At 61.4% G+C, this 430-nt stretch overlaps 1 protein-coding gene across 1 annotated transcript in view; it reads right to left on the minus strand.

Annotated features, from left to right (window-relative positions):
* Positions 1 to 430, minus strand: part of SBF1 (SET binding factor 1) — a 105,243-nt gene that overhangs the window by 32,897 nt on the left and 71,916 nt on the right. Inside the window, exons 17-18 of the mRNA XM_015415507.1 lie at positions 197 to 346; positions 27 to 95 (exon numbers count right to left, since the gene is read on the minus strand). Of these exons, the coding sequence (XP_015270993.1) occupies positions 27 to 95; positions 197 to 346 (219 nt within the window). The remainder of the gene's footprint in view (positions 1 to 26; positions 96 to 196; positions 347 to 430) is intronic.

The raw sequence follows: 430 nt of genomic DNA on the forward strand, positions 1-430 counted from the left end.
GGGCCCCGGGCCGACAGGCTACTCACGCGGCAGAAAGCAGTGACCAGTGGCAGAAGCGTTGCAGCAATCCCGTGTTCATCTGCAGCACTGCAGTCCTGAGGACGGAGAGGAGGGAGCGTCAGAGAACCTACACACCCCGACAGGCAAGCTGCACCTCCCCCGCTCCCCCCCCATCCATCCATCCTCAGCCCCCCACCTGTAAGCAGCAGTTCATCATGCGGACAATGAAGTCAAACTGCTGATGGTCCAGCACCGCCCGGTTCTGCTGCACGTGCAGGTTCAGCTCCTGAGTCAGACACTGCCGGGCCGCCCGGCTCTTCATGGCTCGCAACACAGCAGGGAGAAGCTGCAGGAGGCCAAGGGCAGTACACGTGAGAGAGAGAGAGAGAGAGAGAGAGAGAGAGAGAGAGAGAGAGAGAGAGAGAGGGAG

The sequence above is a fragment of the Gekko japonicus genome, unplaced genomic scaffold (genome assembly GCF_001447785.1).
Source record: "Gekko japonicus isolate JY-2015 unplaced genomic scaffold, Gekko_japonicus_V1.1 scaffold1667, whole genome shotgun sequence".
In the NCBI taxonomy this organism is placed as follows: domain Eukaryota; kingdom Metazoa; phylum Chordata; class Lepidosauria; order Squamata; family Gekkonidae; genus Gekko; species Gekko japonicus.